Source organism: Ambystoma mexicanum, chromosome 14 (genome assembly GCF_040938575.1).
Source record: "Ambystoma mexicanum isolate Mex_15411 chromosome 14, UKY_AmexF1_1, whole genome shotgun sequence".
NCBI lineage: Eukaryota > Metazoa > Chordata > Amphibia > Caudata > Ambystomatidae > Ambystoma > Ambystoma mexicanum.
In genome coordinates this window covers 324426883-324442096 of record NC_090940.1, presented here as the reverse complement: position 1 = coordinate 324442096, position 15214 = coordinate 324426883, and the positions used below count along the sequence as shown (strand labels likewise).

General features: G+C 45.1%; 1 protein-coding gene across 2 annotated transcripts in view; it reads left to right on the top strand.

Moving 5' to 3' along the window:
* TDP1 (tyrosyl-DNA phosphodiesterase 1) overlaps positions 1-14272 on the top strand; it is a 1670976-nt gene extending 1656704 nt beyond the window's left edge. For both annotated transcript variants that reach the window (XM_069637461.1, XM_069637460.1), the window contains one exon: positions 13936-14272. In XM_069637461.1, the coding sequence (XP_069493562.1) occupies positions 13936-14009 (74 nt within the window). In that variant the 3' untranslated portion in view covers positions 14010-14272. The remainder of the gene's footprint in view (positions 1-13935) is intronic.
* Positions 14273-15214: the final 942 nt, after the last annotated feature.

Sequence of the window (15214 nt, the reverse complement as noted above, 5' to 3'; positions counted from 1 at the left end):
CGCTTTTTGGGCTTTTGTCAGCCTTTTTTCTGTGACTCCCCTAAAATATTCCCCAAATTGCACGATTATGCTACTGGGACCAAGAAAAGGGCACCTTATGCAACACATCCTCATTTTGTGAAAATTAACATTTATCAACCCCAGCCAAGTACTGGGATGAGGTAGAGGACAACAAGAGCAAAACAGGACTACCGCTTTGAAAGTGAGAGGTCTAGTCCTTTTTGGTGTGAAAAGGGAGGCAGGAGCTCTAAAATCTGGAAGCCCAAATTGAATGGAGTCAGCTGTAGGAGAGCAGTCAGCTGTGGGAGAACGTACATGAACTGCTCGGTGCAGGCGGACCCCTGCAGTGTAGCGAAATGGCAGGAAAAGCATTCGAGACCTGTGAAAAAGTACAGAAAATATGCAGCGGGCAGCGAAGGCACAGGACGCTGGATGCTGGTAGCAAGCCGTGAGTAGAAGGCTAACGGGACCGAGGGAAGCGGTTGTGCACGTCCTGCTTCGGAAGCACTGCTGGGTGTGCGCAAGCCACAAGAAGACCGCTGAGAGAAGATGCGCGAGCCCATATGGAGAGACAGTGGCGAGGGACCACAGAGAGAGACAGTGGTGGTAGAGGACCGTGCAGAGAGCCATAAGAGCGACTGGTGAGTGCAACCAGTAAGGTGGAACACAGGTATTGTAGGCGGTGATCAGAATAATGCTATGAACGTTAAAATAAATTAAAGAAAGACACTTTGAATACTGAGCAAAATGAAAGCAGGGCAATATGTATACCCAGCGAAATGAAAGCAAGTAAAAGCACATTTAAAGGCATTTTGAATACCTAATGAAACACAGGCCAGTTAGGAACACTCTTGCATCTTGAAAGGAGTGAAAGAAAGAGTGTGAATCTAATTGAAAAGACATTTTTTAATTGCATTGAAACAATGAACTGCATTAACTGAAAACAAGTGCTAGCAAATCCAAAAGAGCACGAGTTGTGGGCATGATATATCCAGCATTGGTCCAAGCCAAGAAAGTGCAACTGTATATTTGAAGTAAACAAGCATTGGCAAGAGCCAAAGGAACATACAAAATCGTAACAAGTGCATGGTGGCTTACCAAACCACAATACAGTGTCAGGAGAGTGTGACACATGTGACTTAGGCAAGCCTCACTGCTGAGGAGAAGCAGTGGACTGGTGTTAGCTGGAAAAGCAGTCAAGGCAGGGTACTGGTTGCGTGACCTGTAATGGGTGGACCTTGTGGTCCGACAACTGCACCTAGAGCGGGTGCCCCTGAATGGAAAAGCCACTGAAAAACACATAAAAGGAAACTGGTGTTGTACAAAGAGTGTTGTTGTGAAAAATGGAGGATTTGAACTCTTGGGGAAAATAAGCCCCTGTGTTGTTTTGTTTGAAGGTTGGAAGACTTGAATTCTTGGGGAAGAAGCCCATGTGTTGTTTTGTTTGAAAGCTGTAAGACTTGAAATCTTGGGGAAAGAAGCCCTCTATGTTGTTTTGGTTTGAAAAGCGGGAAGATTTGAACTCTTCAGAAAAGAAAGCCCCTTGAAAGCAAGAAGGAATGAACTATTGCGGATGGGAACCCCTTTGTTTGATTAACTACTGGGAAGGGGAGCTGATTACAAGCCAGAGAGCGAGGAGAAGCTCTGAACATTACTTGGAACATTATTCATTTTTGACGCTGACATCCCTACACATTGTATGCAGCTCGTGCGGGCAAGTATATATTTATGGACACAGACAGATGGTTTTAGTTTGGACTTCCTGATGCAGACAATCCTTAGTTTTCTTTAGGTAGGGAAATCTCACCTTAGCATAGGGCAAGTTAGGCATTAATCCACCCTGCCTTTTGAGTTAATAAAACTGTGTTAAAGAACTTGACCCTGTTGTCTGCGTCTGACTCGTGATGCCTTCACAGCTAGGACACATTTTGTACAGCACTTGTGCCACAGAAAGGACACTTCACAGAACTGAGGAGCAAGGAGGGAAGCTGTCAGGTTACAAGCCAACAAATGTGAACATCAGTACCCCCAGTGCCCCCGAAAATCAGCACTGAGGACCCACCTAGCTAGCAAGCTACTGTGAAGAGAATGGGCATGAAACAGAAGTGGCTGTGTTCGAAAATAATTTACTCACAGGAAGGAGACATGATGATCCTGGCAGCTTTCCACCTAGAAATACTTTTAATAACATTTAGAAGCGTTGTTTGCCAGAAATGCGAATTTCCATGGTCTCAACTCCCTGAGAATTAGCAAAATGGTCCTTTTTTGTTTTGTTGCCCATTTATTTTATGTTACCAACAAAGACTTTATAGTGCACCAACTCACCACCACAGTAATCTCAGAGCGACATAGGCTTGTTCATTTGTACAAAACGTTTAAGGACATACAAACTGTCCTTGACACAGCGGAGGTACATTGTTTAAGCTTTCAGCCTGGGTGTCATTGTGAGCCTGGACATGTTGAAATCATGGGCAAGAAAACATTAAGGTCAACACACTTCTACTTATTCCCCCAGGCCACACATGTCCAGCTTCTATAGATAGAAAAGCAGGAAGGAAAGATGTATACGTCTAAATGAGGGTTGGTTTTCAACCCTGGAGCCCATCGGAGCAAAGCCCAGGACTGGGCTTCCTGGAGGTTCTCGAGGGACGCTAGGACTTTTATGGGTATGGTTATGGCAGTGTATGAAGCAAGAATCCTTTTACGCCGAGGCTGTGCTCTTATGGGTGTTGCTCTGCATAACGCAGCCTTTGTATATCCTTCTGAACCTGGACTGCAGTTACTTTGCCCTGTCAATAATTGAGGACAGCATATAAAACAGGGGTGTAGAGTTTGGTTACCAGATTACATTTCCAAGTTCCACTTTTTTATTTTTTATTTAATTGGGTGTTTTGGGGACTGCTGCCTGCCCTGCTATGTTATGGCTGCTTCAAGGCACTTGAACATGGGAAATCAATGCAAGACAACATAAGGAAACATCTTGTAATTTAACCTGACATAACATAACCTCTAGATGAAAAACATTCTTGTTATGCACGCTTCAGAAAGCCTCGATATTTGATAATTAGTGTTCTGTGCTCCGTTCTATTCTGATGTCATTAACTGTTAGTCTAACTGGTGTACTGCTTGCACCTAAGCTCTAGCCTGGGCCGGTTGTCCAACTCCAGGCCTCGAGGGCCAGAAACCGTACGAGTGTTCAGAATATCCCTCATTAAAATTCATGAGAAGAAAATTGATGACATTTAGAATCATTGTATGCAAATTTATGTCATGAATATTAATGAGGGATATCCTGAGAATCCGACATGGATCGGGCCCTCAGAAACATTGAGCATGCAACGTGAAGTGTTTTAAACACGTAAAATCATCAATTAGCCCCCTTGGCAGGATGACAATCTAAGTTGGGCTGGCCGAAATTTGAAGCTATGTCTGCAAGTTGCACACAGGTTTCTGAAGCTAGTGCCTAGCTCACTGGACTAAGTGTACATCCACTTTGACATAACAATCCATAAGGCCATGGACTTGATTTAATCGAATCAAAATGCAGAATATTGATAATTTCCATAGCACATGCGCAGCAGAGCCTAATTTGTCTCAACGTGCTTTAACTCATTTTGATGACCTTGCAAAGATGAAAGAAGTTGGGTCTATTGAGAGTGGAATCTTTGATGTGAAGGTGGCACACGGCTGTGCCTAGCCTGTGCTCAGGTTGCTGCACTGTCACACCTTGTCACTCCCACCAGTCTTCTCAAAACAACATAGGATCCCTTGGTCGTGTGGTGTGGTAAGAAGCACCTTCTTCCTGCTTGCATTGGATTGTGAATATTTTAGTATTATAGCTATGTCCGCAGCTGGAAACTGGAGGGAACCGGAAACGTCCATAATGCAGTCTGGTTTTCAGAATATGGAAGAAAGGCTGTTCCAGTCCTACATCATGACAGAATAGGTGCTCTCCCTTTGCCCACCCACAGTCTACTTAAGTTCTTTATCGCTAGCAGTAGTCCTGGGCAATCAGAACATAACTGCCTGCTGCATTAGGTTACTGTCTTGCCAGTGTCCATGCATCATGACTGTATTGCTGTTCACTGACAGTCATGATTCCGAGCAGCCCCTCAGCCAAACCAAGTGTTCATGATAACCACTGACTATGTCAAGTATTGCCATTTTGATTCACTGTATTCATATGCTTTTTGTTTGTTATTTTGAAAAAATGGCGTTGATTGGATTTGATTCTCGAAGACAGGATTTGAAAGCCCTCAATTTATACATTGCAAAGATCATTCATGTTTACTAAAACAAGTTTTTCTTCTTATGCACTCTTGCCCAATAGCTGCTCCTTATAGATTGTGTGAGTCTATACCAAGGTTGCCCGCATGGGACGTAGGTCAGTATGCAGGTCTTTTGAGTGTCATGTAATACCCCCCAGGTCGCTTTGTATTACTTATGTGCTTGCACTAGATCTATGAAGTTTCTTCGACTTTAACTGGCCGAATCACATTATGCTGCCAAGAAAAGAAGTTGTGTGATAATGTGCCAACTATTACACTTCTTCAAATTTAATAAGTGTTTTTGGAAATACTTCTGTGGTCCATAAACTTATCGCAAAGAGCAAGTTCTGTACTATTTATTATTGTAGAACAGTCAAAAACGTCAGTTCCAGTTCTTGTGTTTGTTACAACCACTAACACATCCTGTTATCTGCCAACACGTGTTTCCACCTAAAAAGGTCTTTCTCAAGGCATATGTAATATAATTACTCCCTTCCTCTGGTTGCCAGGAGAATGACTCCCTTCCCTTGTATCTGGGATTCACATTTCAATACAACAAGGGGGAATGACTCCCTTCCTATGGCCGCTTTTCTCTTGGTTGCACAGTTCAACACCAGGGGGAATGTCTACCTTCCCCGGCCTTTCTTTCACTTTTATAACACAGTTCAACACCACTAGGGGGAATTATTCCCTTCCCCTTGCTTTTCTTTTGCTTTCAGGCTTCTCAACAATAGAGTTCATATATTGATAGGTTACTTGACCCAGGTTCCTCCCCTGTGGCTCACTTGGTGCACTACCCTGCCAAGTACTGCCACAAGGAAGATGTCTTGTAGTTTCCTTCTGTTTTGGGTGCGTGCCCCAGACCCGTACTTCTATGCTTCTTTGCTCCTGCAGTCTTGGTTCACTCTCATGCCAAGTACTGCCATGAGGGCGATGACTTGTGTTCTCTTCTTGATATGTGCCTTTAAGGTTGGGCACCTGACCTACGACCCTGTTGGGAAGCGACTTCAGTTTATGGCTTTCCCCACTTCTCTCTAGCTCAGGGTTTGTATCTCCTAGATCTCTCCTTTCTATATGATTGTGTGGTAACGAAGACCCTCTAGTACCCCCACCGGACAGCCCGTTCACTCCCATCCTTCCGGGACTTCTCTTGTGGGCTCCGGTCTGCCTCAGGGTTTGCCTTTGCTCGGTTCCGGTATCTCCGGGCTGCCGCTGGCTTCTCGAGCACTGCAGCGGCTCCACATCTTCTGGCCTTCTGCAGTACACATACCCGTTACAGACCGCTTGGTGCACCTCCCCAGCGAAGTCGGGTTACTGCTTCACCAAGGGTCCTTGAGCGTCTGTCCTGCTGGGGATGCTGTCTGCTCCTCTTCAGCATCCCGGACTGCAGTCACTTGAACTTCCCGGAAAAATACAATTGGACTTGAACTTCCCAGACTGAGCACCTTCTGGGTACTCAATTCCTCCTGAGATGGCTGAGCAACCCTATAAATCCTTTGTCACTTCTTATCTGATCTTGCGATGGATCTAGAATGCTCAGTCAAGTTACATGGAACATTCTCTATGGCTCTGCACCTCCTCCTCCTCATCCCAGTACTTATCTGATATGCTCCCTTTTGTTCATCCCTAATCTTCCTCATGTCAGTATCTCTGAGACTCACAGATTTACAAAGGTATATGGGGGTATTGGTAAAAGGGTTAGGATGTAGGGATATGGAGGTGTGTAGTTTTTTTTGATGAGGGATGTCATACCGCGTTCTCCTGAGATGTTCTCCCTTGTACCCAGAGGTGAGGTCTCTTCCCATGAGGTCCTCCCGCTGAGTACCACCCCTTGGGGGGACCATCGCCATTGACCTCATCTCCCTAGCCTCATCGGAAGGGGTTCCCCCATTGGGAGAAGTGATGACATCTCAGGATTCATCACATTACTTTCTGCTTTCGCAATGTGGATGATTTTTTAAATGTATTATCAATGATGAAAGATACACAGCAAAAGGAAATTACCTACTTTATGCCCATATTTGAACACAGCATGCATCCATATTCCCCCCCTCATTTCAAATAACCAACCTTCTGCACCTCTTAAGGGGCCATAGCCCTCTCTGGCAAATCTGGACAATTTGTGCCTTATCTCCAGAGGGGAGGCACCGCTTTGAGGCTAGAGAGGGGAGCCCCCTCAGCAAGGCCCTCTCTAGGGGTCTGGGCAAGTGGGACCTCACTGGGAGTGACTCCCCTCTCTGGGACAAGGACTTCCATTCTGATAAGGAAGTCCCGGTCCAGAGTACATTTTCCGCCTACATGGGAATCGGAAAGACTGTTGTTAACCCTGATTTGGATTCACCAACTACTGACATTTCTCCAATCTCTTTGGTTCAGGTAATGCCGGATCTTGCCTGAATGCCACAGTCAAAGAAGAATGCCACAGCCCTTTTGTTTGTCCTGATGTACATAAAACCACAAGGAACTTTCAATGGGGAGGAGAGAATTATACCCAGAGGGGAGCCTCTGACGAGAAGACGCCATGGCGGGGTAGTGTCACACTAGACTGGGGAGCCAGCTGTGGCATGGAGAGCAAGCACATTTCTCGCTGGAACTGGATGGCTGGCATCCTAACCAACCAAGAAGCCATGGTCAGGAAAGAAACCGAGACGGAAAATGAACCATCTGACCTGGTGGCACAGTCACATGGAAGCCGTGGTGGGCTTGCTTCCCCCCGTAACTGAGACCAGATGTCGAGACCAGAGTGCAGCGGAGAGATCTAATCCCTGAGCTATGCACGAGTGCTGCATTAATTGCTGAGCAGCAGACGGGAAGCAAACGCTCCCCTCAAGGTAATGCTGTGGAGCAGGGGGGAACAGTGTGATTCGAGGCTGGGAAAGCAACAAAAGTTACGGGAACCAGATACACCTGAATAGAGACAACGCAAGTCTATTACAGTACTAGAGGGTTTTGGGGAGACCTGGTAAACCAAAATACATTGACGCTCAAATCTGGAGATGCCCAAAGGGTTACAGCAACCTGGAAAACCCAAACGGGCAGGCACTGTACAGAGGGCCTGTTAAAACATGCATGATAGAGGGCCTGGGAATTTGGGGAGTCCTGAAAACAAGAAACCTAGTGAACAGTACGGCGAAGAGAGAGAACCTGGACAGTTCAATTGTTTGAAAACCAGACAAGGACCCGTTCAAGCACCAAGTAAGAAATGGAGTTGTGTAAAGAAAACCTTGTCTTTGCCGAGGAAAAGGAAACCATATGGCAGCTATATAAAGTTGGTGACCGTGGCGTACAGAACCTGCAGAGGCGCTAAGGACTGTAGTGCAAGGAATTGATGAACTTTAACAAACTTTTGAAACCTGCTTCTTGGAGAAGAGATCCAAGTGTTGGTCTAGGCAGAAGCCAACCACAGAGGCCGTTGCTCCAGCGTCCTTCTTTTTTCGCTAGGTTTTCTTATGTGGCAGGGACGGTTAGCTGGATAGGATTTGGACTAAGGGCTGTTTTGTTTTGGGACAATTGACGAGCACCATTTGTTTTAGTTTGTTAGGCAGGGAACTTCCCTCATAGCGATAAGACTAGATAGACATTTTCTTTTAATTTGAATGGACACCCTTGAGACATGTCAGTAATTAGTCAGACTCATTCTGGTTCTCCTCACCTCCCAATTACCCACTTATCTCTGTGTCCACAGCGAAGGTTAACTGTACTCTAATGTGCTTAAAAATGAAAAACATAGCCAAATCCCCAGCAGAGCTCTCCTGAGCTCAGAAATTTGTCGGACAGCTAATCACTGTCACTGTGTGTGACCCTTTTTTTGCGTCAACAGAAATAGGACACAATTATTCCCAGTTTTCAAATCCGGGGAAATCCGGCCAAATTCCAGAAGTGCCATTCACTTAGTTCAACACTGAAAGTGACACTTGATGATTTAAAAAAACTGATGACAGTATATCTGCTTCCGGGATCCACGTTTGTCCATGCCAGTGGATATGGCCAACCTACACCATGTAAAACGCAGGAGCTGTGACTTTTAGAGGTACACCTGTTCATATGCTGATGGCCCTTTGATGCTTTTTTTTTAAAAAAAGCTTTCACAAACAATGAATTTTGCGCAACATAGATTTTTGGCTTTTCTACTAGCAATGTAATAACCACGTTCCTAGTGTTAGAACAGAACAGCTTTCAGTTTTAACATCTCTTCTCATCCGCCTTCCAAAAAAGCATCCCCACTCCTTCAACATTTAAGCACCCCCTCTTCCATTGGCTACACCAGCAAGTAACTTTTTGGGATCCAATAACATGCCTGACCAAACGAGGATCTTCCTCTGGCCCGGCGTCATTACTGGCCAGTAAAGCCCCTGGAAGATTGCACTATTGCTATCAGCACCCTGGATATAACTCTGAGGCACAAATAGAGTTTACATTTTATTTAAAACAAGGGACCAAGGCAAGCATACGGTTGCTGAGATAAAGCCATCAGAAAAATGGCCTGATTACTTCCCAGTAATCTTCATTACTCTGAGTCTGCACCTCTAGCAGCTTCTTTAAATCCCTTGATTTGTATAGCTCTGCCACCCTTTGGGTCGGATTATATAAGGATGGTCCTCCCCCCTGTACCTCGCAAGCCAACTGGAGTTGAAAGTCTTAGGGAGGGTGAGAAGAGAACTGTGACGACCAAGATACAGACTCGGAGTAACAAACGTTACCAGTAAGTAATCAGGCCAATACCTCATCTTCCAATCTTCCTCATCCCAGTCTTATGGAAGTTAGGAAATAGCAAACTTCAAGACTTTGAACTAAAGGACCTTAGAGACACAACTAAAAAAAGTGTCCTGATTCACTTCATGTTTCAATTAAGCAATAAACCCCAAAAAAGAAAATTGCCACCACGGTTTGGGTAACGAAGTCAGTTCTCCCTTTCCATGGGGCCGATAGTAAACAAAGAAGATGGCTGCCATGGAAAGGGAGAAGGAACTATGTGTAGTCCCTTCTCTCTTTCCATGGTGGCATGTTGCAGTTCGGGAGTGGACACGCTAGGGACAGAAGTGTTTCCGGCGCATCTGCTCCTGAAAAGGACCAAAAATTAGAAGATAAGTGGGGCGGGAGGGATAGGGAGGGAAATATGAGGTAGAGGGGGTTGAGGGAGTGGGGGAATGCCACTTATCTCATTTGCCCGGCGGGTGAGATGAAGGCCTCCTGCCATGAGGGAGGCTCAGGGGGGCGGGATTACCGTCTGGTAACGATCCTGTTCCGAGCCTCCTCATTGGCTGGGTGGCCACCACACCCCCCTCGCCGGGTATTCATTTAATAGAAACTTCTCTTTCACACCAGAAGCGGATGAAATATGTAGGTTTTATATAAGCATACAAAACCAACATGTAAGAGAAATACCATAATGCCAAACCTTATAAAAAGGATGGTGGTGTAGACTGGAATGCATCCTATGGTATTGCAAATCCATTGTACACAATTCCAGCATGACCGAGTAAGGTGGCTGGTCCAACGTCTGACAATGAAAACCCTTCCTCCAAAGGTAGTGAAACATGCAGGAACCATAGCCCATTTCCACTAGGCAAAGAGAGAGTGATAGGGGAAGGAGGATAGATCAGGCGCAACATGTTTGTCTTGGAAGCAAGAAAACGCAGCGCAACACAGGTTCGAATCCTGATCCTGTGCTTAAAAACCACTCGCTGGTATAAAAGAAGAATTATATAACCATTACAAATTATTCCTGGTGGAAACCAGGGAAGAGACGTTGAGCCCTAAAATGTTCTGGGAGCCCATTGGAAATCTTACAAGGACAGCTATGATAACCAAACCACTGAGACTTCACCACTAAAATACGAAACAGCATGACCCACAATGGAACAATATCCTGCAGGGCCACTCTCATAAGCATTATTGAGGTATGCAGTTAGGCAACAAGTATTACAACACCTGTACGTACCCCTTACGAAATAGTCACAACATTAACATTAAAAGGAACTTAGTGGCAATGCATCCCACACACTTGAACCTGCAGTATTCTCCAGTGCATCAGTGTCTCTTGCCGTGAGCGACCCTCAACAGGTGAACCTCTGCGCCATCACCAGTATTCCGGTCAAGAGAAAAACTTAGACCTGGATAGACCAGGGAGTCATTCACGAAGACAGACACCACTACATATTTATGACCCCATTATCAGTAAATTACACAAATCAATGTTAAAAACACAAGGTACACTGTACCGAGGCAACACGTGAATGGCGAACAATGTACCACAGCGATCAGTAAAAGCTACTAACCCACGTGTCTCACATGTCTCAGAGACAGCCCATCTGCAGCAGGCAGACCAGACCTAATATACCCAAGGCATAATACAACGAATCATATATCAAATAACTCAGACATAGAGCACTGAATGAAGGCATGTAACTTGTAACGTTATCCATTCCGTTTTCGCAACAACGGGCGATAAGCGTGTACCGAAGCACCTGAAATTGATACTTCATAGACCAAGCAATAAGTTCCTTTGAGTCCTAAGAGATTGCATATCCACAGGCAGCCAAGGAACCAACACCTCTAAGGCACACATTGGATCTTTTGTACTGTCTCCAAGCCATCATGCGCTTGAAAGGGAGCCTGAAAAACAGAACATTTGGAGATCTCTATAAAGGACTGCAGCTCTTAAAATGTAACCGCCGTGCAGAAGCACTTCGCAATTGACAGAGAAAACCCAGCAAGCTTCCTTCAAGTACCACAGTTTTGCATTCTCGCGCCATCCCGTTGTGACGAACGCCTGTAGCTTCTCTTGGTGGGATTGTCGAGTGGTTCTCCCACTCCAGACTGGCCTCGGTGCTTCCTGCTTCCTTATCAGTGTCCCGACCTGCTTTCTTACCTCCTGGGCTGTGCTGGCTCTCGCGGCTCCTCCAGGGAGGATCAGTCAACTTTTGCAGTCTTCCTTCCCTTTTTGTAAGTGTCCTCATTGTATGGAACGCGTACCTTGGTTCAGCGGGTGCTCCTTATACCTCCACATACCTTTTTTGTCCCATTTATGTTATAATTACTCTCCACTGGGTTAGATGGGTTCTTCTTTGTTCTCACTTTCTTCATGCACTCCATATGGGTAGTCCCTACTTTTCCTCGTCTCAGTATGTCTTACGAGGATGGGATCCTCTACTCTGCAGAACAATATAGAAGTATTGCGAATTGCACAGGTGGGTGTAGGTTGTAGGGTAAGAGGATGAGGGAGGTAGGCGTGGAGGATGCAAATACTGCGTTCTCCCATAATAGTCATCACTGGTCCCATGGGGGGGGTTTCCCTCCCCCATGAGATCCTTGCGCTGAGTACCACCACCAGGGGGACTATCGGGTAGCGGCCTCGCCTCCCTGGCCTCATGGGAAGGTGCTTCCCCCATGGGAGCAGTGACAATACCCTGGGATTCTTCACACAAACCACCTTCATAAAATGCATCATGCAACTTTTTACAGGTGCCTGGTATTACCTCTTAATAGCATGACTGTGTAAACAAAAAGGTGGTCTAAACTGAAGATAAATGGTGTTATTCCCAATATGTACTCCTAAAGCATTGCAACCTATTGTAATTTTCACTCTAGGAGACTAAAATACACTAGAGGAGTAAAACATCTATCCTTTATCACAACCCACCTGAGGCACTAACCGGCAGCAGGTTCATAGTGGTGGAGTCAGAAGACTGCGAATAAGAAGTCAGCCCAAATCACAGGCGTGGAAGCACTAGCCTACTACCCCAGAGAACAGAACGAGTCACAGGTGCTAGAAGGGGAGCCCTCCCTGAGTGTGCAAACTTTATTCCCATCAAGGGGCTTGATCCCTCTCCCCTTGCACTGCCAGCACATATTTATGCATAGACCATTTGTGCCTGATAGGTGGCTAGGACCCAGCACCTTTCCAATGGTAGATCCATGCTTTACCCTTTGAGCTATTGGGCTCTGATCCACAGACGTCTTGTGCACTGGGGCTAATGACCTCCCTTTTGGTGCCACATTTTCTGGAAGGCGGTAACAGGAAAGCTGCACGCCCATCCCTGACCAAGCTTTCCAGCATCCCCAGAGTTCTGCTGGAACACGAACGCTGAAGCATGTCTCGATGCATGTGGGGTGGGTGGACAAATCAGCCATGAAGGTGCCGTCGGCCCAGCCCTCTTCACATCAGGGCAAGAGGGAAAAAGCCTCCAAGTTTAAACTTAGCGTCTACTTGAGTAGGATCCAAGCTGCCTCACTTACAGCCAATCCTTCTACTGGTCCTGGGACACCACCAGAGGACTCCCCACACATCTGCTTACCGTAGGTCAATGTGTTCTGATACCCTGTAGGAGGGGCAACCTCTGTGTACCAGAACCCGCTCTAAAGGGTGTCGATTGCCATTGTTCATGGTGCGTCTGCTTCTCAGGCTGCCTTACACACCCACCCCTACAGGGTTAGCTCTGCAGAACCCCTTCTCGGAGAGGAGGGCCATACTTACCAGCAAAACGTTCTGTTGATACAGACAGAAAAACAGGAAGTAGAGGGAGAGGACCATCCATATATAACCTGCCCCAAAGTGGAGCAGAGCCGTATAGATGGTGAGATTTAAATAAGCTGCTTGCTAGCAGAGGTCTGTTTTGGGACTGGCACCTCTCACTTGTTTAGCACTGGCATGAGGAAGATTGGGCGATGAGGCAATGGAATCGAAGCCTCTCTTGTACTTTCATGAAAAGATAAGTGGAGCCGGACAAGGAGGAAGCCGTCGGCTAGGCATGGATTGATGCCTCAAGAATAGTTAAGCGGTGCAGGTGCTGTAAGGGGGAGTCCTGGGGTGGGGGAAGGAAGCCGAGGACCAAGACGAGACAGAGAGTAGTTGGCTCATGGAGGAAGGCAGCAGACTTGGGAGGGAACCTGAGTTTCTAAATATAGGTTTATCCCACATTCTGGCAGTCCCAAATGGCTGATATGATTTTCGCAGGTGCAAATTGATTTATTTGGGTCTGGGAAGGAAAAAGGGACTGAGGAAAGGAAGCCTGTAATGTCTTTTGTTACTGAACATATCTGGATTTTGACTGAGTGGTGTATGCGTAGAAGGTTTGCAATGGGAGTGCTCCACCAGCAACCGTTGGGGGCAGAGCTGCCAAATTGAAGATGTTGCTGTTGGGAGTTAGTTACCTCTAGCCCTGATGTAACTGACACATCTACTTAAGAGTAAAGAAGAAACGTATTTTCCCTGATGGCTTCTTTCTTTTACTCTAATCATCTTTTACTACAAAACGGATACACGAGTCCTACTCTCATGCAATACAACTTCTATGAAAACCCTCATCCCTTTCCAGTCGCCCAAAACATCATCCAAACAATAGAAGCATATTCCCATCCCCCAAAAAGGTATCATTTATTGATGTCAAAGTTATTTTACAATCATCAATGCAAAAATGAGTACCGCTGATATTGGATTTGATTGTTTTACTCGGATATATATATTAAATTAATTTAGTGTAAACAAGTTCTGTGATGAAACCTTTTGTTTATACAGCAAGAGGGGAGCATATTTTTGGTGTGCTGTATAATATTCTCTTTTATCACTACCCGTAATATATGTTGCTTGATGCACTTGTAAAGTTCTTCATAAATGTGCCCGACTCATGAAGGTGCTGTGTTTTTTTGTTGTTCCTTGATTCCGTAGATCGGCCTTGGATTTGGAATATCCCTTATGTGAATGCCCCAGATACTCATGGGAATATTTGGTGCCCCTCATGATCACGCTGCATGGCATTTCTCTGCACCCAGCATGGGAGATACATCCAGAGACTGTAGCTAGCAGTAGACTTCACTCTTTTCTTGGGATTGCGAAATTGGACTGAAGAAGCCCTGCACGGTGTAGTGGATTAAAGTGCAATCCCTGGAAAAACAATCCCTTCAGAAAAGTAAAGATTAACAAGATTTTCTGATTGTTATTTAAGGATATCCTCATTTATATTTTTTGTAATGTTTAATTAAAAAAAAGTTATTTCAGACTGTAATTGTGCCCTGGATTTATTCAAATGCATGCAATTAATCTCCGAACATGTCAAATATCAATGCTATTTGATTAGCGGTGGTTCTGTGCGTCTGAATACTTATAGCTTCACAAGATCAAAGCATTGACATGTAATGGCTTTATATCTTCACCATAGGTAGTGCACACGTTATTTTACACCTTTTAATTAAGAAGCCTTCTTTACAGAATTGCTGTAGACTTTACACAGTTGCTCGATGTGGCGCCTTTTCTTTTCTGCTATATGTGTATGTGTATGTCATGCAATACTGCCCACTGGAATTGGTACCACCCAGTCAACTTCTTTCTCTCCACTTCCGTTTCCTGTATTAGAATAGCATTTGTATCCGCGTATCTTGGTGACACTAATCTAATTGCAGTTCTAGCTTATCAGTTTCATGAAACCTGACCACTAAATCGAATCACAAGCTCTACAATAGCCTTCAATGTCCTCCAAGCCCATAATGAAATATTGTAAGGTGAGCTTCTGAGCTTCACCGATTTTTCCCTGCCAGTCTTTGAACATGTCCCATATTGTTTGGAAAGGAGTCCAGCCCCTTTGCCAAACGTGTTTTAGAGAACCAAACAATTTTAACAAGTACACAAATCCACTGCGCAAGGCCAAGGGAGTCAAAAGCACAATTTAATCAATGAAACATGCTGACACATGTTTAGACCTCACGGTCTATGTCCAGGCTGTATAGGAATTAAGATATCAGAAAATCAAATCCAAATACATATATATTCACAACAATTGCATGAATTGACAAACGTAAACACAAATTAGCATGACAATAATAGGGCGTACAAGGAACAATAGATGTAAAAAAAGTAATTTTTGGGAGAAAAGGTGTCAATGGTGAGGCACCATTGATCCACAAAGTTAGAAACAAGACCAAGGTACACAGAAAAGGCATTATAAATCAAA